This window comes from Betta splendens, chromosome 21 (genome assembly GCF_900634795.4).
Source record: "Betta splendens chromosome 21, fBetSpl5.4, whole genome shotgun sequence".
Classification (NCBI taxonomy): domain Eukaryota; kingdom Metazoa; phylum Chordata; class Actinopteri; order Anabantiformes; family Osphronemidae; genus Betta; species Betta splendens.
The window spans coordinates 13075216-13094358 of NC_040899.1; the positions used below are offsets into that span (position 1 = coordinate 13075216).

The 19143-nt window shown below is 39.2% G+C and overlaps 1 protein-coding gene across 1 annotated transcript in view; it reads left to right on the plus strand.

Annotated features, from left to right (window-relative positions):
• Positions 1 to 9241: 9241 nt before the first annotated feature.
• Positions 9242 to 19143, plus strand: part of LOC114846730 (partitioning defective 3 homolog B-like) — a 127339-nt gene continuing 117437 nt past the window's right edge. Inside the window, 2 exon segments of the mRNA XM_029135733.3 lie at positions 9242 to 9376; positions 16239 to 16340. Of these exon segments, the coding sequence (XP_028991566.1) occupies positions 9260 to 9376; positions 16239 to 16340 (219 nt within the window). The 5' untranslated portion in view covers positions 9242 to 9259.

Below are 19143 nucleotides of genomic sequence, written 5' to 3' on the forward strand. Positions count from 1 at the left end.
ACATTGCAATAATATACAGTAAGCATCGAATGGAGCAGCACTATGATACAGCTGGTTTTACTGTAGCACAAACAGTTAGGCAGCAGTTACAGCAAAGCTCAGTTCTCACTAGTAATTACAGGCGCCAAGCAAGAGGTCAGTTAAGTCATTATACTGTGGCACAATAATGAATGCATCATCAAGTCCTGCCGTCTAAATGGCCATAAAAAACATTTGGCCCTAACTCCGTGCTTGACTCATACTGTAGGATCATCTCAGGCACCTGTGGCTGAGGTCCTAGACCTTCATGGGACTCTCTCCTGTGGACTCTCATAAATACCTGTGTGTGCATCCTCGCTGTGTGAAGGAGAGATATCGTAAAATTTTCCTACCTGCTGTTGTCAGACTCTAAAATCAGAACTGTTAACTACGTTTGCTCTGTTTATGGATGTGTGCTCTGTTATGGATGCTTTTTCTGTCCTGTTGCTGCTGTGAGGTGCAATTTCCCCGCTGAGGGACTAATAAAGGCATTTTTATTCTTATTCATCATCATGGAATCAGTTAAAACAGCTGCTTCTTTTATTTCACCAGTTCTTCGTCATTGTAACACTTATTAGTAATTAAATCACTTATAATCCAAAGACTTTTTTTTAATGAACTAATTAAATTTTTTTGGTCAAAGGTCAACGAGTGAGGTGAATGGAATTTAATTACATCTGGCCCAAATGAACCCTTTAGAATCTGTGTAAAGTCAGGAGAGACTTGTTACAAGATGTTTTACTGTACTAGAGCTGGTAACACCACCAGGCGAGAAACTTCTTCACGCTCACGTCATTGGGATCTGACATTAAGTAGCAACAAAGAGAGAGGAAGAAATGCTCATAATTGTTATACTTCTGCATACAATACATGCTGAGGCGAGGCAAAGAGCACGAGGCTGGATAGGTACTTGCAATTTGTTCTTTTTCAGGAAAGGCATTATAAGAGCTGGTGCTAGATGCAGAAATACCTCAAGTGTACTTAAAGAAAAAGACACATGACTTGCTTTTTTAGTGTATTTATCCCCAGCACCACACACACGGTCCGTATTTGAAAGAAATCACTGCCTTTGCATTCAGAAGGCACGCTTTGCAGTGTTACGTGTTAAGACAGCTTACAGTAGGTGGATATCTAGAAGTGCATATATGTATTATTCCCCAGCTTAAAGCCATAAACCCATTGCATTCAGTGTAAAATTCTTTGAACTGCTTCAGGATTAATCCAAAGCAGAGGCTGTGTCTATCTGCGCTATTATTCGCGACGACAATGTTGGGATGAATAAAGCAGGGCAAGACATTTCCAGTGAGATGGCATGTTTAACATAACAAAAGGATGTTTTTCTCTGCATCTTATTCTGTTTTCTGAAAAACCTTGATTTCATTCAGGCAGTCAGTCAGTCTGCTATCATCTGCTCTTTTCAGTGCCTTGTTGTTTAAGCCCACATAAACCTCCTATCCTTTTCTCATCCTCCACAATATTCCCTTTTTTCTCGTCTTTTTTCGTTTTTTCGTTCCGTCCTTTTTGTCATATTTCCTCTTCACTTTCAGTTGTTTCATTTTTGCATTTGGCTCGTTCCTCCCTGAGGATTTGCCCCAGACATAAAATGCTCGTAAATTGAATTATTTATTTATTTGTTTCTCATTTGCATGAGGGCAGGAGGTGTGTGTGTGTCTATGGTTGGAGGAGGAGTGGGGGGGATAAAAGAGGTCAAAGTATGAGAATGATGTACTTATGGGCTTGCAATTAATGAATTTACATACGGTAATGGGGAATGTTTGGCAGGCAGAACGCTGATCCCAGATGGGAGCCGGTCTGACCTCTGACAAATGGACTGATCACAGAGGCAGAGAGAGAGAGAGAGACTGACCTCAGAGTGAGAGAGGAAACGGAAAGATCCCCCACTTAATTTCACAGACACTCATTTACAGACGCTCTCATAAGAGAGAGAAAGAGCTAAGGGAAAGAGATTAAATAGCTTCATGCATTGATAATATCTTATATTTTGTATTAGAAGGAGACAGACCGGAGCCCGAAGAAAGCGAGAAGACGCGAGATCGACAGGCTGACCAATCTCTGGACAATCTCCTTAATTTCACAGACACTCATTTAGAGGCGTTTTCATAGAAGAGTGAGAGATTAAATTGCTTCATGCATTGAAAATGTCATATTTTTTGTAAAAGAGAGGGGAAGGAGATAGAGGGCGCGAACCCGCTGGTCCTTTGGTCCACATTTCCTCAGAATCCAATTCAGTGTCACAGTGCTTCCCATTTCATCACCTCCTATTCATCAGTTCCCATCCAATTTCTATTGCTCTGAAAAGGCAGGTATAACAAAATGTATTGATTTAACAGAGCAGGCTGGTCTTATTCAACATTTTTATTGTTGTCAATAAATTCCATCAGAGGGCGAAACCCAACGATGAAACAATCCCATTAGGAGGCACCGCGTGGGCCTATTTCTATAGAAACATGGTAACTGGGACAACGACACTCCAGGATTTAGATGATCTAGAACAAAAGCTCTGCTTCATGTTAAAATGTCTCCTAGACCCAATTAATGAGAATGTAATTGTGGAGAGGGACATGTCAGAATATTAAAAGGTACGTTTGAAGAACATTTCTGGAGCTCAAGCTATATTTTCTATTGGTGAAAATAAATTTGTTCCCTAATAAAAAAGGAAACCGTATAAGATGACCTTTCTCGTGACATCACAAGAAAGATCTGTTTATTGGAATAGCGGCATAGAACATTCACATACACACACCTGGTGATACTGTAGGTTAATGTTCATATAATATATAAACTTTCTTCATTTTGTTGGTTATGCTGTGCTTTCTGTCGTTTTTGTGTACATTTCTGGTGATATTATGAACACAAAGGCCTATTGCAAGACAGACTCATACAATGTCGGTTCTGTTCTATTCAAACATTCTGAAGGCACTAAGGGAAATATTGAAAAATACCAGCCTTATCCCTCTGAGATATGTAAATGACCACAGTCACAGATAAAGCTTCCCGTGATCTGCTGACAGCACGTTAAAGAAAACTTAAAGCACGCACAGCGGGTGGCATTTGGTTTTATGTGTTTCTGTCAGCAGCTGTACAGCAGTCGGCAGAAGCTTAGGCAGATGCAGCCACAGGTTCAGAGCAAATATCTAAACAAAAAAGCAGGTCTTTCCACAAATATATTGCAAAGATAAATGTCGATTTATTATTTATAGCGCTGTAAATAGCCTGATCAGTTAAAAGTCTGCAAGACTTGTACAGTGGCACCACTTATAAATGAATGTAGGGATGACAGTCACGTTACAATAAATACACAGGAACTAACCTAAACACACACACCCACACCCACCCACACACACACACACACACACACACACACACACACACACACACACACACACACACACAGTCGTGTTTCTCATAACGTGGGGACTTCCAATTGACATAATGCCTTCCCTAGCCCTTACTCTAACCCCAACCATCACAACTAAAGGCAGACATCTAACCTTTGCTCTATTCCGAAACAAAACTCAAGTCTAACCTCAGCCCAGACAATCATATCTTAACCCTCAAACAGGCCTTCAAAGAAGTAAGGACCGACCAAACTGTCCTCACTTAGTCAAAATATCCTGGCTTTGGTAGAAAAATATGCTTTTTGGTTCTCACTTTGATGCAAGTACAAGTACACACAAACATACACACACACACACACACCTCTGAGTCTCCATAACTGGAGCTGTCACAATAATTCTCTGCTTGTTACGCAAACATAATTAGTTTTGAAAGTAGCTTCCCATGAAAACTCTATCAATTACTTCCACTCTCTTTGCAGTCTTCCTTGGAGACAGGTGGCTTTAGGGGGCTCACAGTGTCTGATGTGACAGTGTGTTAATTGAGCTATTAGGGGTGTGTGTGTGTGTGTGTGTGTGTGTGTGTGTGTGTGTGTGTGTGTGTGTGTGTGTGTGTGTGTGTGTGTGTGTGTTACAGAATTACAGAGATGCAAACTCAAGGTGTGTCATATTTTCTGTCTTTTCATTTTTCTAATTAACTCCCGCTAACAATATCAGACAAATAGGTGTGAGAACTGACTTATTTTAGTACAGTATTTAAAAGAAAAATCATTTCACACATGTCCGATTGAGACTTACAGTAGATTCTCTGTCTTCTTCCTTCCCTGTATGTTTACAGCTGGTCTTGAATTCTTTCTTTTCCTGTGCGCTTGCACACACAGTGAGTGAATACAGTCCAAATGTTTGGCAGCCTGTGTTCATGGGAAATGTAATTAATGTAAGCAAACATGAAACTGGAGACTATGTCTTGTTTCCAGGGTGGAGGCTTTTCTTTCTCTGCTCTGCTTTCTTCCATTCTCAGCTGTGCGATGGCAAACCATGTTTTTTCTTTCTCCTTTTCTGCTTCTGTTACAGTACTTTGCTCTTCTCAATCTGGATTTATGCAACTGCAACCTTCTCCACTACTCTCTAATTATGTTTAGGGTCTGTAGTTTGTTGCATCACAGGCCTGTAGCTACTGTTTATCAGTGCTCTCCTTTGAGTTTCCCTCATAATTTACTGCCGATACTAAAATGAGCTTAAAGCGCAAATCTTAAGAGAAGCTTTTCATTTTCATGTTATTCTTTGTTAGGAGGATAATTGATTTGTGGAAATGAAACATCAGACAAACATGCTCACCTTGGTGCAGAGTTCCACAGTATTTTCCAATTTTCATTCATGCACTCAATATAAGTCCAATATTCTTAGTGCCACAAACATGTTTTACACTGCCCTTGGTAGCAGCAAGGCTAATACATGCTTTGTGTGGCCCACTGAGGATCACTACAGGAACAGGGGATGACCAATAATCCTGCTGTGTAGGCTGGTGTGTGTGTGTGTGTGTGTGTGTGTGTGTGTGTGTGTGTGTGTGTGTGTGTGTGTGTGTGTGTGTGTCGGGGCGGTCGATTGACAACCTGCTATTCTTTTCATTATGCTGTGGGATAATGGCTTCGACGGTTTGTGTACCTCTGTGTTCGGAGGGCTGGAGGTTTAGGGGTGTGGACTGATTGAAATCTCCCTGCTGACAAGTCCTGCTATCGATCTGTCTGTGCTCAACCCACATAGACACACAGGACAGTCTGCGGGACTCAGGGAAAATCTTTCAGTAACATATAACATGTTAAGTGTCTGTCTGGATATTATATTGCTAATAAAGCTGATTTATGGATGACATTTCAGGATTTAATGAAACGAAAAGCAGGCAAATTAATATAAACAGACAGAAGAATTAGGACGACAGATAAAGATTCTATGGACAAAAAACAAAAATATAAGCCCATGACAGATAACAATGCTTTAAAAAAAAAAACCACAGCAATCCACCAGGGCAGGTCAGAATGATGTGTTTTACATCATCTTTAGCTGCCCTGGTGTATTAATAAAGAGGAATAAATGGTAATTTCAATTATCAATTAACAATATGGAGCAACGTGAGAGTCCCTTCATTCTTAAATACTACCCTCCATCAATTTGGTCAACCAACATTGAAAATCAGTGTAAAGGTTGTTGTTTAATTAAAAATACATAAAAAAAAAAAAATTCAGATGAGGGTTTGTCAAAAAATGATCTCAGGTTTGTGTCCCTGTTATTTTGCTACAGTATAACTGTAACAAAGCCTTTGAAAACTAGAAGGACTTTCCTTTTCAATGACACCAAGCTCAATAATGTCGCCCTTACCATTTAGGAACCACAACCATTTTAATTTGAGTATGCCTAATCGGCTCCTAAGGCACAAAATGGGGCTGGAGGGTGCAAAGAGCACTGTGTTTCTGTGTTTTGGTATGTTTTTACAAGATTTGGTTTATGAAATATGACAATTTCTTTTCCGGGCAACACAAAATGCAGCACTGATGTGATATTAAGTTATCAAGATTATATGGTAAATGAATAAACAATAAGTTGGTCAACAATACATGTTGCAGAAGCATTTGCATCAATTAAACTACACTCTTTAAGCGTCAGCATTTTGGATTCAAACATCCCCTCAAAGAGAAATATAGCTTCCAAACTGCTCAACTGTTCAACTGTGTTCACCAGCTGCCGTGTGAAGACAAAGCCACACAGTACAGTCATCTATAGTCAGAGAACATAAGGAAATGTAGAGAAGTTTTGAAGTGGTTTATCCTCAGGAAGGCAGACAGTCCCCAGAAAGACACAAAGATGTGCATTTAACAGCATCAAAACAGAATAAGGCTCCTTGCACTGAATCCCATGAATAATTGTGATCATCATGGAATCTGCTAGAGCCATATTTGTTTTTGATTCTGTAAATTCAGGCACCCGTTTGTACATGGAAAATCAGTACATAATGTGTTTTCCCGTGATTGCTACATGTAAGATGGATCAAAAATTGCTATTTTCTTTGAAGATGTGAAACAGTAGCACCAGCCTCTTTCTTCTGGTGATGTGTACAGTCTTTTACGCCGTCTTCGCCCAAGTGCTTGTTGACTTCTCCTTGACCCTCAGTAAGTGAAAGTCAGCTCTAACTGTGAATGTAGGAAGTATGGCAAGTATGACATCATCTGGACTTAAACATCCTCTTTCTCATCTCCAAAAGGCTTCTCACAGTATATTTAATTATGTAAGTAGTAAATACATGATAAAACATTAATACAGTGCCTTTAAAAAAACCTTAACACTCTCTCCTCTCTCCCACTGGACCTGTTTATTTTCCATTCTGTCTTTTTCAAAGCGGAACATGTTCCACTGCACATATTGATCTGTTTTCTGGGGACTGGATGCACCTGGCCCAACAGCAGGGGACCATTCACATCCTAGCATGTTCTCCATGCTTCATAATAGAGGACATATAACACAGAGCACTGCGAGCACTTAGTTTTCCATATGGGGAAAAGAGAGAAAAGGAGAATGAGCCATATGGATCAATTGGACAAAGCTAGAAACCTGAAGGCTTTTGTGAGGAGAAAACATAAACCTAGACATGAATGAAGTCACTATGCTCTACAATACATTCACAAGGTATGAATATGAATACATCAGCTCATGTGTTTATACTGTAATTTGTTTATGATTTTTGATTATGTACTGTAGGTGAAGGCTAAGGTTGGATTTCTAATTCTTCCAGTTGCAGTATTTTTTCTATCTAGTTAATTCCAAAACTGTAATATGTTAAACATCATCATTAATGCTATATTTATCTATGAAGTTATTCGTAGAATCATCAGTGGAAAAAATCCATGGAGAGGTATCACGAAAATATTTTGATTCTACTGTAAATGTCTGCCTGCTCAGTTCATTTTAAATATTTCAAAATTCATCTACTAAATGATTATGCAAGTGCACTTCGAGCTTCCAAACTTTCACCAAAGAAAGGCGGAAGAAGAGGAGAAAAAAACATGCATGCACAATGCTCCTTCTCCCCTGGGGTTCATTAGTGGCAATGGGATTCAGTGACCCAGAAACGAAGCCTAGCCCAAATCAATTAGCAGACATACACACGCATACATTTGAGCTGCTAATTATGAAGCTAAACTCCACCTCGCAGGGAGGGGTTTCCCCTTTGAAGATGAGCCCAACTGTGAAAAGCTCAAATGTTTTGTAAATATGGTGTTTTTGTTGGCTGCAAGATTATGATTATGAGCCGTCCCCAGCAGAAGGGGTCTGTTTATATTTCAAGGTTAGTCAGACGGACATTTGACAGTGTGGACGTCTAACTGCTACAGCTGTCACAATTAAACCCCCTGAATGTGTTGTTGTGTGTTAAGAAAAAAAATGATTGTTAACTAAGTCCATTATGCAATTTGACCTATTCAAAAAGACAGAAAACAGCCTTTGAGTATTTGCTGTGTGTTTTGTTTGTTGGTATTAATCTCCTACAACAATCTGACACTGATAATGGAACAAAGCATTTTAAACAATGTGTTCAACTTTAGTCCAGCTTTGTTGCTAAAATCTAGATATGGTTTGAGAATTTCTCTAGAATAATAATTTGTTTAATTTGTTCCAGAATATGTCATATAATAACATAGTGGTTCAACTATAAAGTATCATACCTACTAACTCCAGGTGTTAGATCAGAGCAGAAAAGCGAGCGTCGCTGCGCTACCTGTTCTTCCGCTGGAGCAGAAATTGGGTCACGGCCCCTTTAAGAAAGTGACAGCGGTTAGCGGCGGAGGAGCTGGTCAGGAACTGGCCGGGAGCGGACCGCACTAAAGGAATCCCAAAACTTTTACAACACCAACGTCGGTGCTGTTAGTCCGCTCCACGTCGCCTCCCGTGTGTCCTGAGAACGAATACGGCACCCACGCTTCCTCACGGCGCCCGATGAAGCGGATGCTACTGTCCGCTCCGAGCAAAAGGAAACTTCCGAGAGGGAAAACTTATGGAATGATGCCCGAGCGACTGCATCCCTCCCTCCAAAGTTCAGCTAAGGTGGCTAACGTTAGCTAGCGTGCGAGTTCACTCGCTTTCTCGGAACGTGGGAGTTCGGCTGCGGGTCGTGATACGTGTCGGAACAAGTTGCAACACATCACCGTGTGTCACCTAATGCTGGCGACACAATGGAGCGCTTTCACTGTGCGCTCGTTTTAGCCGGGGCCAGGTTACCGTAATTAGCCAAACATCTTTAGCTAGCCGTCGGCCAGCTAGCCTCTGACACGACTTGTCAGGTTAGTTTAAACTTGGCTCAAAGTGTAATGGCTTCGCGTTTGCTGTGCTTAAGCATTTCAGAAAACTTGGTTAACGCATTAACCCGCTGAATAGTTCGAACGCATTGGATGCTACTATAGGAGATGATAAAGGGGGCGACAACCCTGATGACCATCGCATCGGAGCCAGATGTCATCACTGCCCTATTATAATCTGATTGAATTGTTGCTGCAAAATTAGGTAGGCACGGCGTGAATAGACAGTAAACACAGTTGACACTCTTGGTAATAAACTTTATTAAACGTCTGCAACATCAACTGTCTGTCTGCCATCTACAGAATTAGTTTTGAGTGATCTACTGTAGAGTTTGTGTGGATGCATTTGTACAGTCACTGACTCACCGAGGCCTTGTTTTCTCCCACTGTTGTCTCTCCCTCGTTTGGTCATGTTGCTGCCTCTTCATCAAGGGTTCTGGAAGGAAGTCCGCGTTCTGGAGCTTTCGGACGGTAGAAGCACCTTTGTCCATCGCCCTCATCCAGAGCTCCTGAGTCGTGGATGAAGCTGTGCCGAGTGTCGTAATGAAGGTGACCGTGACGTTCGGGCAAACCGGTGTGGTGGTGCCCTGCAAGCAGGGCTGGACAGTGAGGGACCTCATCCAACAAGCCACGCAGAGATATAGAAAACTCCTGGAACAGGTATGTCTCAAAAGATGGGAAAACATTACCCTGTTTTGCACTCATTACAGTGTTTTTCATATACAGTAAGCACAGCTCATTCATCAGTAAGTGTAAATGTAGCTGTAGAGTGACATTCATCGCCACTGAGATCCATGCTCAGGAATAATGAAGATTAACATCAACATATTTAATTTGATCTTAATTTAAGTCTATCTGACCTTGGCTACCTTATTCTTTGTAAGAAGTAGTTTTGTAATAATGTGTAAAGATAGAAAGATGAACTCCCTAAAGACAAAAAAAGGCAAGATAACTTTTTATGAAACAGCGCTTTCATTACATTTAAAGTTTTCCCTGAAGTCATAAGAAAGAATAATCAAAATCCCCATCATTTTTATATCATGAAAGGACTATATGATTTTAATATCCCAAAGTCTTGGGAAATTAGACAAAGCCAAGAGGTCCAGTTCTCCATAATTGCTGTATAAAAAATTAAAAGCACATCTAATATGAATTGTGATGGTCCAGACAGGAGCAGGCATGAGTCGTTTTCAGTTTAGTTGTGAGTGTGAAATGCAAATGGCTCTCTCTTGTGATTCCTTTATGACTGCTGTTGATTCCCTGCACTGCTCTCAGGGCAGGGACCCTGTGACCCCCATCAGACAACCAAATCTTCTCAGTGACTTGCTTCATATTGGCTCCATTATTCAAAAAGCACACCAGTCATGCACTCATTTTTCCTTCAACCTCCTTGTTTTCTCGCTCTCGCTACCTTTTTTGTCTCTTATGCTGCTTCCATCTACCTGTATACCGCTGCTCCCAACCCAGTTGCTCTTCAGTGTTGTGCCCCCTTGATTTTATTTATCATCTTTTTCTTCTCACTAGTGCAACTCTTCACCTCACTTAGCAGAACTCGTTGATTAGACTTTGTCTTCCTTTTTCAGTGCTCCCTCCTTCACCTCCTGTTTCTCCTTTATGGGATAACTTTGTTCCTTCTAGAAATACAGATGAAAGGCTGGCCCAACTATTGTAATTTTAGGTGTTCAGAGTTGATATTGAAAATGACTTGTGAGGGCCTGTTTCATAGCTTATATCTTGTGTGTTGTTGCAGGAGAGCAGCAGCGCTTCACATAGAGTTCACTTTAGTATCCTCAGCAGTTGTTTGAGAAATTCGCCTCTTTGTGTTTTTTGTGATGTAACAAGTCAAAATGTTAGCTGCGAGGGAGGTTTATCTCCCTTTTCACACAGTCCACATAGCATTTCCTATAATCCTTTGAGCTGTCAGCAGTTGAAAGGACCCAACCTGTTGTGTTTGTATTCCACACAGAAAATCGAAACTAGTTGTAATTACCACAACTTCACTTTTTGTTGGTTTTAATTACTTGCATCTTTGACATGATCAGTGTGAAGCAAGAATCCTGAATATCGCTGATTTATGGAACACTGGCACTACAGAAAATACAATTCAGTTGTCATTTTTATTAATTTCAGTTATTTGAACTTGTAAAGAATTAAAAACAAAACAGGAATGTAAAAAGGACAAATAAACTGGAGCAGTCGCTATGCAGCAGTGTTTGTTCATGATTGAGGTGTAACTGATGTTCACTGTGACACAAGGCCATTGCTTCAGGAATGTGTTCCTGCAGCTTTGGATGTGTGTTCATGTGTGATGCATCTCCCAGCCTTATCGATTAGGTCTCTGTGCTTAAACATTAGGTTTCGTATGTGTGAGTCAACTGCCTCGTTAAGCAAATGTACAGTGTGTTTGTTTTGCTGTCCCACTGCTCTTCCTCCTACTATTCTCTAACACTGTTTTCTTTTTTCTCTTCCCACACTTTTGTCAGCACTTTCTAATCTCTCCTCCTCTTTGACATTAGTGTTACCTCTTTATACACTATCAGTCCTCCCACTTTTTGGTAATTCTTATCTTTTGCTTGTTTCTTAATGTTCTGTATTTGAATGTTTCACCATGTTTTTACATTCCTTTTGCAGTTTTTCCTGCCACACCTTCCATCTTTCTGGAAGTGGTGGACATGTAGTATACCTAATTGTCCATCTCATCGTCTCTTCTGTTTTGTATTGTTTTTTTGCTTTCTTGCCATCGGCCATTCTTCACCCTCAGTCATTCTCGCTCTAATCTGTTGTTGAAGCTGTGTAATTATGGCTGTTAATGTGTTCCAGGATTAGAAAAAAAGGGTGCGTGTCTGTATGCATGCGTGTGCATGTGTGCTCCAGAGCAGTCAAGTCACTAATCCTCCCTCCTAGTGCAGAACAAATCATGTTTTTAAATTGTCACAGGGACGGGACTGTCTGTCTCTCTCCTTCCTCTCTATCTGCTTCATCCTACTCAGAAAGTATGCCACTTGTATTGAAACACTATTTGTTTTTTGTTTTCTGCCGGCAACCACTGTAGCTAACTCTGGCAGTCTCATTTGTCAGCTGCTTTTGTAGGAGTTCCCACAGCAGTGCTTTCAAGAAGCTAACATTCAGAACAGGCATACAGTAACTGCAACAGTTGTAGCAATCCTAAAAAGAGTTGGTGATGACTTAGTTCATTACAAAGCTGAGTTTCAGAAAGCATGTATTTTGTATTGTCACACTTTTGATGAATTATATCACCCAATGTGATGTCACTTGTTTAGTTCAGACAGAGGACATCTGTTGCATGTTAAACACACTCTTTTTATTTTCTCTATTTCCTTTCAGCCTACTAATAATAGTGTGTGTGTGTGTGTGTATGTGTGTGAAGATTTGTCAGCCAAATACAGTGAGGTGTATCAGTATAGGTAATGTTTCTTTTTGTTTTACTGTACTAATACTCTACTGAATACTGTGTATAACCAAATCTGGTCTTGAACCTAATTTAGTAATTTATTGGCTAAGGTAAAAATGTTAATGAAAAAGTATGAAGTATTTTTCAGAACAATACCTGAGCAACTAACACTAAACATTTCAAATGGTTTCTCTTGAATTAGCCATTAGGATTATTGATGGAGAGCACAGTCCCCGAAACACTGCTTTAATTCCCAGTACTGTCTATTATAAACTGAGATAGGCACTAAGAACTCACTTTAACCTGTGTGGGGTTTCATGTAAAGCTCAAGCTTGGAAGTCTACTGATCTTAGATCACTTAGCAGCTAGTGTCATGGTAATAGACACTCAGTACATTAGGAGCCATCATCTACAATATTTCTTTCATACAACTAAAAGGCAAAAACAGCTTGCTGGTAGCTACACTATATCATGGAGCTGTCTGTGTTGAGGGATGAACATAGGGACAAATCAAAATATGTAGTAGAGCGGAGCATTACCTAATAAAAATGACACCACACACTATTACACACAGAGGTCTTGTATAGAGACAGCTGTGAGGAAACAATCACAACTGCACAGAACAAAAGAGGTATAGTGGGTTAAAGACCAGGATTGAAAGGAGCAGTAGGCAGAGATAGGGGAGGCAGCCAGGAATGCAGAGATCTTGGGGAGTTGTCAGGAAGCCATCCACTTGTTGACAGAATTCTTAATTATCTTTGGCTAAACACTGTGTGTGTGTGTGTGTGTGTGTGTGTGTGTGTGTGTGTGTGTGTGTGTGTGTGTGTGTGTGTGTGTGTGTGTGTGTGTGTGTGTGTGTGTGTGTGTGTGTGTGTGTGTGTGTGTGTGTGTGTGTGTGTGTGTGTGTGTGTGTGTGTGTGTGTGTGTGTGTGTGTGTGTGTGTGTGTGTGTATTGTAGGCTGTAACCTGAAAATCACATGTTTAGATTTGAAGTCAGATATGATTTGTCTTTCTTATTCATCTGTGTTAATAGTTTATACACCTACAAGATAATGGGGTTAGTGCCGTATGCTTTTGTGTAATTGCACCTATAAATTACAAGGTGGATGTGTGTGGAGAAGTACCGCATACATATGTGGGTGTGTGCTATACTTTCATTAGTCAGGAGTGGAATGCTGATGAGGCGTGGCCAAACAAGCTGATAAAACTATAAAACATTCTGTCCCTATGCCAGAGAACAGGCAATTATTTTTGAGAGAGGGGGACGGCCAGGGAGGAAACGCAGGCCGCCTTCTCTGCAGGCAAACCGTAGGACTTTATTGATTCAACCACACAATAGTCTACACTGTCCCAGGCTTGCACAATGACAATGTATTCTGAACAAAATAGAATAGGTTTGGCAAAGACAAACCATCATTATATAAAATTGATTTGTTTTCATTCAAGTCAACTTATGTAATAATAATCTAAATTAGTACGATTTTTGCTGTTGTACAGGTCAGATTTATTTATCAAAGAATGGGTGCTGAATTAAAAGGTTTAAAGCATTGCTTTTATGAATGCTGATCGTTACTGAAGATGCTAATGAAAACCAATTTTGAACCTGAGTGGCCATCTGACATGTGGAATGCTGAAATGCTAAGTCTGTAAGTAATGGTTACCATGGTACTTCGACTGTCTGCCTGACACAGAAGCCAAGCATTGTTACCGCTGGGTCCGATAAGAAAGGGGAAAATGTTAGTTTGATTTGCCTTTTCCTCGAAGAGGTCTGCAAGGCATCAGTGTTTTCTGTACAGACTACTCTATGTACTATGTTGTACTTCACGTGCTTTTTAATAATATTTTAGATAACCTAAGTCACCACATTTTTGTAATGCAGTGATATCGCACAGCTGGCAAGATGTAACCACATGCAGCACACGCAGACAGTGACTTGTGTCTGATTATTTAAATTAGAGCGACAGCCCTCGACTACATGTGGAACAGCTGTCTTGTATACATTGTGCTGACAGCAAAGTCAACACTAGATCACTGTTTTGTGGTCAGTCCAGTTTTGCACTGCTTCTGCCATTTTTGATGGTAGCATGCATACCAAATTCTTGTTTCAGATGGCAATGAAATGGGGGAGAGGTGGGAAGTCATTATCAACTCTCTTATCAATTTGTTACTAAACTAATTTGAACTCAGCGATTTGGAGATTATGTTTAAAGAGTAAATGCTGACAGTTTTCCATGTTTATCTATAGTGCCATCAGATACAGTGCTAATCCCCTAGTTTAGGTCAGATCTAAATCTTATCTTTAGTCTGATAATATCTGAATGTCCCTTAAGGAATTTAAGATGACAGACTTCAGTCCACAGAAACATTCATATAAACCAATAATTCATGTACCTACCTTCACTATGATTATCGTCTTAACTATATCATTCGACTATAAAGAAGGTTAAGATCAATGAAAGATAATACAACAAAGATGGTTGTTGCCCTATTAACGCCACCACCAACATCTTACCAAGGGCAGTGGTGTGTTGGATGTTGATGCTATGCAAGCAGGTCATTGTGGTATTTCCTGTTACAATTAAAACATGCAATTTCATTATGACCTCTGTGGGCGAGACTGAGTCTGAGATAATGTGATTTTCACATCCGTTTCCAGAATGCTAATCAAGGAACCCAAAATGGAAATTAAACACTGAACTTAGTGAAATCTTAGTGTAATGTATTGTTCAAAGCTGATCCAAAACAATGGTCACGGTACATTGGCACATCTGACACACAAGTAGCCATAAAACCATTTGTATATTGTTGTTTGTTGTTCAAATTTATTGATAGTGCTCATGAAAGATAAAGACTAGAAAATGGAAAATAAAGCAATATAAATGCAAAGTGAACATCTCTTGCATCTGGTTTGATGTCAAGAAAGTCAGCTACAATGGAGTTATGCAATAAATTCTAGTAGGAAGCGAGAGAGGGAGGAAGAGGCAGAAACAATTAAACAGTTAATAGCCACACTGTCAGAATCTGTGCAACAGTCATGCTTAAAAAAGTTTTGTTTTCTTAGATCAACCAGAGTCTTTATTAACATTAATTTAAAAACTTCTGAAGGAAAGCAGATATTTTTTATATCTTTGCTTTCTTGCCTTGACTGAGCTTGGTTAATAATTTTCAGGAACATTGCAGTTCAAGTGTGGAGTCTAAAATGTTTCTGAAAGGGTTATGCAGTAGTTGAACAGAGAACTAGTAAAACTATTTTTATTATTACTTATTTATTATTGTGTTTTGCAGTGGAGTTTAGAAATGGCAACTAATAATCATCTTAGACTGTACCTGATGGGAGTTTTGGTGCTATGGCAGTAACCTGACCCTGAAAGAGTGATTCGACGGAGCCCCCTGTTAACATTTTGAGTCATAGCACATCACACACACCTTTTATGTGTGTGTTGACTCAATATGTTGTTAAACAACCAGCTCTATGTAGTCAGCTGTCCACTGCGGTGTCTGTGTCATTAATCACACACTCAACACAGCGTAGAAAGGTAGTATGTAGGCGGAGAGAAAGGTCCAGGCGGCAGTTCTAATCTGTACAAAGGCACCTGGGGAAAGATGTGTACTGTAAGATGTGTGGAGGGGGGAAAGGGGAGTCAAACCAACAGGGCAGTTTAAACAGGAAGTAGGTGACCAGGGGCGAATATCTTTATAGCTGAATGTGAGCTTTGCCTTTACGACAAAGCTCTATATTGAACCTCATTCAGTACTTATCTGACTGTATTGGTGTACTGGCCAGTTATCACCGGCTAAGCCTTGTCCATCACAGGGCTATATAGAAACTGCATATGATGATTTGATGTTAAATGTCCATACTGTAATACATGCATGTCTGGTAAACAGATACTCAGTAAACAGTTTAATCACTTTTTTCTTTGGCAAAAGTATTGACAGTTTAAAAGCTAGTTTTTTACACAATAAATTTCAGCTGAAAACATAAGCATAGAAAATTTAAACAACATAATTAGGACACGTTTATACTTTGCAAGTAGACTGATTGACGTTTGCAGGCACTGTTTTCATTTTCAGTTAACAGTTAACATTGGTCTTGTCCTGTGTTTATAGGAGGGGGCTTTCCTGGTTCGCACTCACCATGTAGAATATTGTGATGGGGGTATTTTGGACCCTGATGATATACTCAGTGATCTGGTAGAAGACAAAGACAAGGTAAGAATATCTTTCGGTATGCTTTGTTCTTTTGTTTTTGTTCTCATGCTTTAATTACTACTGTCCTTATCAGAAATTCAATAGTTTTGTGACTTATTGCTGACTGGAAGCAGACACGTAACATTTGAATCTTTAATTAACAGCTGCAAACTGAAACTGAAACGTATGAGCTACAACTGTAATAATCATTAATTGAAATGGACTGTTTCCTGAATGACCAGCAGTCAGCAAATTACAGACACATTGGACTAACCTAATATCCAGCCAGACCAGACAATGCCAGTTTTCTACAAAATGACCGGGTTCAATGTAATCATCTTTAACGATTAGGCATTATACAGGTGCTATCAAAAAAACGATATGCCATGATAATTTAGATGTATGCTTACAAATTAGTCACATTACTGCTAGTGTGTTTAAAGAAAGGTACAGCGATTTTAAGCTGGTGTCTTTTTATTTTTTTCAGTGTAATTCTCTAGAGTATTGAGCTACTGTGGCCTGGAAACCGCTCCTTTGGACAAAATATTGCTTCACAAGCAAAACTCAAAGGGGAAAATGTTTTAATTTGCCTTTAGCGCTAAACAGTGTCATTAGTAATTCACTTTTGGAGACTTTGCAAACTTAATCTATATTCCCCTTTTTTCTTATTTTCCCCCTGAGGAACATGTCATTTTTCATATCCCCTTTAGAAAGTCTTGTTTTTCCCATACTTTCAGGGACTCTGGCATTATTCATTTGTGATAAATGGCCTAGATAAAGGCTTTTCGAGCCAGGGCTATGGACCTTAAATGAATCCTGAGTCACGAATGTTGGTTGTTCTGTGTATTAAAACGGTAACCACATATTATAATGAACCTGTGGTAAACTGAATATTTACTTTTACTGTTACAAGAATCTGAAAATACTGGCTAAAATATGTATAGTATATTTTCACATACTACTTATAAATAAATAGTGTGTATATATATATATATATATATATATATATATATATATATATATATATATATATATATATATATATATATATATATATATATATATATATATATATATATATATATATATATATATATCTATATATATATATATATATATATCTATATATATATATATACTATATATATATATATATATATATATATATATATATATATATATATATATATATAAATAAATGCATGCAACAGAATATGTTGGCGCTTTTGGAGATGACATAGTTAGCAGTAGTCTAATATTGTGTTTTGTTCCTATTAGTTTTCTTATCATTCATCTATCTACAGCTACATTTAAAAAAAAAAAAAGACTGAACCAAAGAAATATTGTTGAACAAGTAACTCATTACACTGAGCATATACATATACACACTAAACCTCAACCCATGTTCCATATGATTAAGTGACAGGGGCAGTAACAGAATCAGGGGAACAGCAGCTGACCTGGGGGACTGCTGTTATAGGAGTCTGTTGCCATGGATTTGTAGAGATCCAGAGAGCACTGTGCAGCATGGGTCCTGCTGTTGGCTAGCTGCCACTCGCCCTGTGCCACTGTGAGGTTGTTTATAGCGCTATTTTTGTGAAGGTGTTATTTGGACTCTCCAGACCATGAACAGTCACTGTACGTGGAAAGTGTACAACACTGCTTTTATAGCCCCAAAAACTCTGCTTTAATAACAAAAGATTGATTATAATACTACCAAATATGTGTTTTAAACAGTTTATTATGGTGTGTATGTTTAACCGCTACATGCAAAGTAGACAATTCCATGCTGCACATGCCACGGAATGTTTTAGAAATGTGAAACAAGTGCATGTATCCATGCATGACACTTGTCTGTGATGATGCAAAGTGGTTCTTGGTGCCTGAATGCTGACTTTACTTTACTACTTACTACTGAGAGTCTATTGTACATGGTTGAATGATGGAGTGATTTACAGACCTGCACATACAGTATGCACTTTCTATGGGTTTTTAGGGCAGTTAGGTCATACTTGGCATAAAGCTGAATGCCCCTGACGTGGTTTGTGCTGTTACTATGGAGATGAAGTGTTTCAATCATGGTGAAGTAGCTACAGTTGGTGCTGACCAGACCTATCAGTAGCACGTGGTAGACTCTTAGTCACACTTTGTTTGTTTTCTGAATCAGTATTTTTTTTTTTTAATCTCAAATCTTCCCTGAATATTTCTCAGACCTTTTATATTAGAAGCAATAGTAAATGGTTCACAGGTGTTGAATCACTGATGATTTACTTTTTTGTAGACTGAAAACATTTGGGCATTTGATATAAAAACCTTTGAGTGGTTCCAACATGAGCACATGAAGCCTGTTGCCTTCTTCATATGTGACACATTTTTAGTTTTAATTGTTTGTCTTTGGGAGCGACTTCTCCTTTTCAGTCTCCTCTTTGACAGGTTAAATCTTTGTTCTATAAGGTTCATGTCTGAAGATTGATTTGGCCAGTCTAAAACCTTGCCCCTGATGACCCTCCTTCTTGTTTTGGGTCATTGTCTTGCTACACAATGAAAGATCTCCTAGTAATATTATATTGCTTGAATCCTTCTTTAATCTGTCAGTTTATGTAGAATCCTGTAGAGTTCATTTTGGTGCAGCCATCATATTTTAAATCATCAATGAAGATTAATGAGCCCATCCCAGAAGAAGCCGTGCAAGCCCAAACCATTACATTACCTCCACTGTGTTTCACAGATGAGCTTGTCTTTTTGGAATAATGAACAGATCTTTTCTTTCTCACTTACCCTTTCCATTACTTTGGTAAAGGTTCATCTTTGCCTCATCAGTCCA